This window comes from Pinus tabuliformis, chromosome 1_2 (assembly GCF_031772625.1).
Source record: "Pinus tabuliformis cultivar Carrire ecotype Pingquan chromosome 1_2, CPIR1, whole genome shotgun sequence".
In the NCBI taxonomy this organism is placed as follows: domain Eukaryota; kingdom Viridiplantae; phylum Streptophyta; class Pinopsida; order Pinales; family Pinaceae; genus Pinus; species Pinus tabuliformis.
In genome coordinates this window covers 961,921,722-961,924,346 of record NC_142298.1, presented here as the reverse complement: position 1 = coordinate 961,924,346, position 2,625 = coordinate 961,921,722, and the positions used below count along the sequence as shown (strand labels likewise).

Sequence of the window (2,625 nt, the reverse complement as noted above, 5' to 3'; positions counted from 1 at the left end):
TTTCATTATTCATTTATGGATAAATGAGATTGTTCATTTGTTTTTACTTTTTAATATTTTTCCATTTACCAATTTCATTTCTGTTCTAGGGTATATACCGATAAGATCATGAGAAAGTAGAAATGTTGCAGGAAAATTCGAAATGAACAAACATTTTTGTTGAGAGGTATCCTTGTAAAATCATGATGGAACTCAAATATTTAATGAAAAACGAGTAAATAACTTCACCAGATTCCTGGGAAGCTTAAACATTCAAAGATACCTCCGTCCATCGTCCACCCCCAACATGCCAGAGGCAATACCCAGCATAGCAAAAGTCAACTGCTTCATCAGTCCAGGGACCTCGGAAATCCTAAATTCGCTGTACTGGATACTGAGGTTCGGAGCCCACCATTGTCGAATGCTGTGCGCCGTCCTTAAATCTGCCCACCACTCTCGAGCCCTGTCCGACCTCCCGAAATCCGTCGACGGAACCAAATCATTGACCGCAAGCCAGGCGGCGGGAATTCGATAGAACGCCTTCGATTCAATCCCTACGGCGGATTGAACCACATTGCTGATCGTGTACTTGGCCGCGACGCTCGCAATCCTGCTGGCGCCTATTCGCTGCATCATTTTCTGGTGAGCGAAGTACGGAACATAAGCCGAACATATATCGTCCATGGTGTTAACATAGAGGTGAGGAACCCACGAGCGCAAAGACAAGAAAGCTTGGTGTGATTCGATGCGGCTGCGTTTGTCCGTAACCGCCATGGCGAGCACCAGGGTCACCAGGTCGCGGGCGGCGTAAAGGCCCCAGTGAAAGCTCATTCTGTCCACCAGAGGCGAGATGAAGGGCGGATTGAAAAGGTGGGCTTGGAGTAAATATCCGTCCTCGGCCATGTGTCTTCCCACCAGCATCGCAATGGCGGCGCCGAGGGAATGCCCGGCGATCCACACGTTCTTGGCACTGTGCTCCGACACATACTTATGAACGAGATCGAGAGCCTTCCGGAAACGGATTGTCTCGTGGAGTCCGTTTCTGGGGATTTGCAGGGTCGAATTCATGTCGGTGAGGAAGGAATCGCAGTTGTATCCGTTCGTTCCTCTGAAGGCCACCACAATCTTTGGCGCGTCGGGTGTGCTGGCCTCCCCGTTCCACACGTACACTGCGGCAAATATGGATTTTTCGTCATTGGCTTTCTCGAGGAGCTGGAAATTGAAGAAAGTCCACCACTTGTCGGCCAAAGCGTTCAGCCCGCGCCTGCGTTCCTGCCGGTCGCGTTCTAAGACATAGACTCCCTGTACCAGACTGGCCACTATGCATCTTCTGTGATTTGGATCCGACCTGCATTCATTGAACAAAAGTGAAAAGCTCTGCATCACTTTTGGTTCGTATACGAACTGCATTAATTTTGTTGCAAGATGAAAATTATTTCAAATGCCATTTTTCCTGACCTAGTTTCGAGGAGAAAATTCAGTAGAAATTGAGATATTGGGCATAATTTTATAACTTCAATTTTTCCAGCGTAATGAGGGTTTTTAAAACAAACTCTTGAAAATTTCTGAAATCATCTGAAAATATACCTCTTATAAACTCTGAATCACATGAATTTTCTAAACGATTTTAGAGAATAGATATCATAAACCCCATATATTAAAACACAAAACCAAAAAAAGAAGCGCTCTACCGCGGATGAATCAGAGAAGAAATTTGGCCCGGTGAACATTGTTACCAGTTGATGTTAGCGAGATGGGTAGGCCCCGAAAGCTTGAAGTTATGGCCCTTCCTTGCCATTTTCTTCTGCCGAGAGAAATCGCTGGCCCTCTGCGTACTGATCGACAGTTCTGATAGCGCGATGAGGCGGGGTAAGGAAGACGGGGCACAATTAGCAAAGAGAATTCCATGGTGCTCTGCTTTGCAGTAGTCAATTTTGATCGTATGATAGCGTTGTGTCTCTCTTCTGGTTCACAATTACCTTATCAGGAGGTGGAGTTTCATTAAATGACCAAAATCACATATTTAAAAGGACGCCCATATACATATTATTTTCCATTTTTTTAAATTAATAAAATAAATATTAAAATTATATCTTTTATATTAAAAATCTACCAACAATAACATAATATAAAATTAAAATAGGTACTAACACAATTACATTAATAATTGGGGATGAAATTTTCAACTTTTTTGTATGTGAATTAATATATGAAAATGGCTGTTATTGGGGTATATCAACCATATTCATTAATATAAATGTGTCAGTTGATACTCAACGTGCTTGGGGAAGGTTAGTAGACTATGGTTGACTTTGGTTAAATATGATAAGTTATAGTTTAGAAGGGTTTATTATTTTCAACATATAGTTGACTATGAATGACTATAGTTGTTCACAACTAATTATAGTTGACTATGATAGATTATGATTGACTATGGTTGATTATAGTTGCCTATGGTTTAGTATGGTTGAGCGTGTAATGATGGTTTGACCAATTTGACATGGTTGACCATAGTTTTCTATCACAACTTATGGTAGTCCATGCTGATAATGGATAGTCATGGTTAACCATGTTCATCAATGGTGACTTTGGTTAAACATGTTTCACCATTATAACCATGGTTGACCATGTTTTGCCATGTTAAGC

At 41.8% G+C, this 2,625-nt stretch overlaps 1 protein-coding gene across 1 annotated transcript; it reads right to left on the bottom strand.

Annotated features, from left to right (window-relative positions):
* Window positions 1-209: 209 nt before the first annotated feature.
* On the bottom strand, window positions 210-1,977 carry LOC149209182 (GDSL esterase/lipase At4g10955-like). Its single transcript, XM_089394239.1, has 2 exons — window positions 1,716-1,977; window positions 210-1,327 (listed from the first exon to the last, which is right to left on the bottom strand). Exons 1-2 carry the CDS (start codon window positions 1,775-1,777, stop codon window positions 253-255), a joined length of 1,137 nt encoding a protein of 378 aa, XP_089250365.1. The 5' UTR covers window positions 1,778-1,977; the 3' UTR covers window positions 210-252.
* Between the last annotated feature and the right edge of the window lie 648 nt (window positions 1,978-2,625).